Genomic DNA, 385 nt, shown 5'->3' with positions numbered 1-385 from the left:
GCCACGTCGCTGCGGGTTCTCTCCTGACACGAGGACAGAACCCCGCGCCGCCGACTCTTGCAACTAGAATATTGATCGCTGCAATGCCTCTGCTGCGTCCCCTGCTGAGTCTTCTGCTGCTCCTGGCAGCCGTTTTGCCCTGCCTCGCCAACAGCAGTAAGTAGAGATCCTTCACTGGGGAAATTTTAAAGAAGTGTGTGCTGTGTTCTCAAGGCTGGCGAAGCTCGTAACAGTGAACCGGTTATCGAAGGAGATGGATATCTTTCAGTAAGAATTTAAAAGCGAGGTTTTATATATTAAAAATGATGTTTATCTTTTATTGTTCACGTTAAGCTGTAACTTGGATGGAGGAATAACTCAACAAATCTTATCACAGTTGAGTTTC

At 46.5% G+C, this 385-nt stretch overlaps 1 protein-coding gene across 1 annotated transcript in view; it reads left to right on the top strand.

Annotated features, from left to right (window-relative positions):
* The window catches only part of LOC119597328 (C-type lectin domain family 4 member D-like), a 6,689-nt gene continuing 6,304 nt past the window's right edge, over positions 1–385 (top strand). Inside the window, exon 1 of the mRNA XM_037946878.1 lies at positions 1–156. Coding sequence (XP_037802806.1) covers positions 84–156 — 73 coding nt within the window. The 5' untranslated portion in view covers positions 1–83. The remainder of the gene's footprint in view (positions 157–385) is intronic.

Source organism: Penaeus monodon, chromosome 39, assembly GCF_015228065.2.
Source record: "Penaeus monodon isolate SGIC_2016 chromosome 39, NSTDA_Pmon_1, whole genome shotgun sequence".
Taxonomy (NCBI): Eukaryota; Metazoa; Arthropoda; class Malacostraca; order Decapoda; family Penaeidae; genus Penaeus; species Penaeus monodon.
This window is presented reverse-complemented; position numbering and strand designations above follow the sequence as displayed.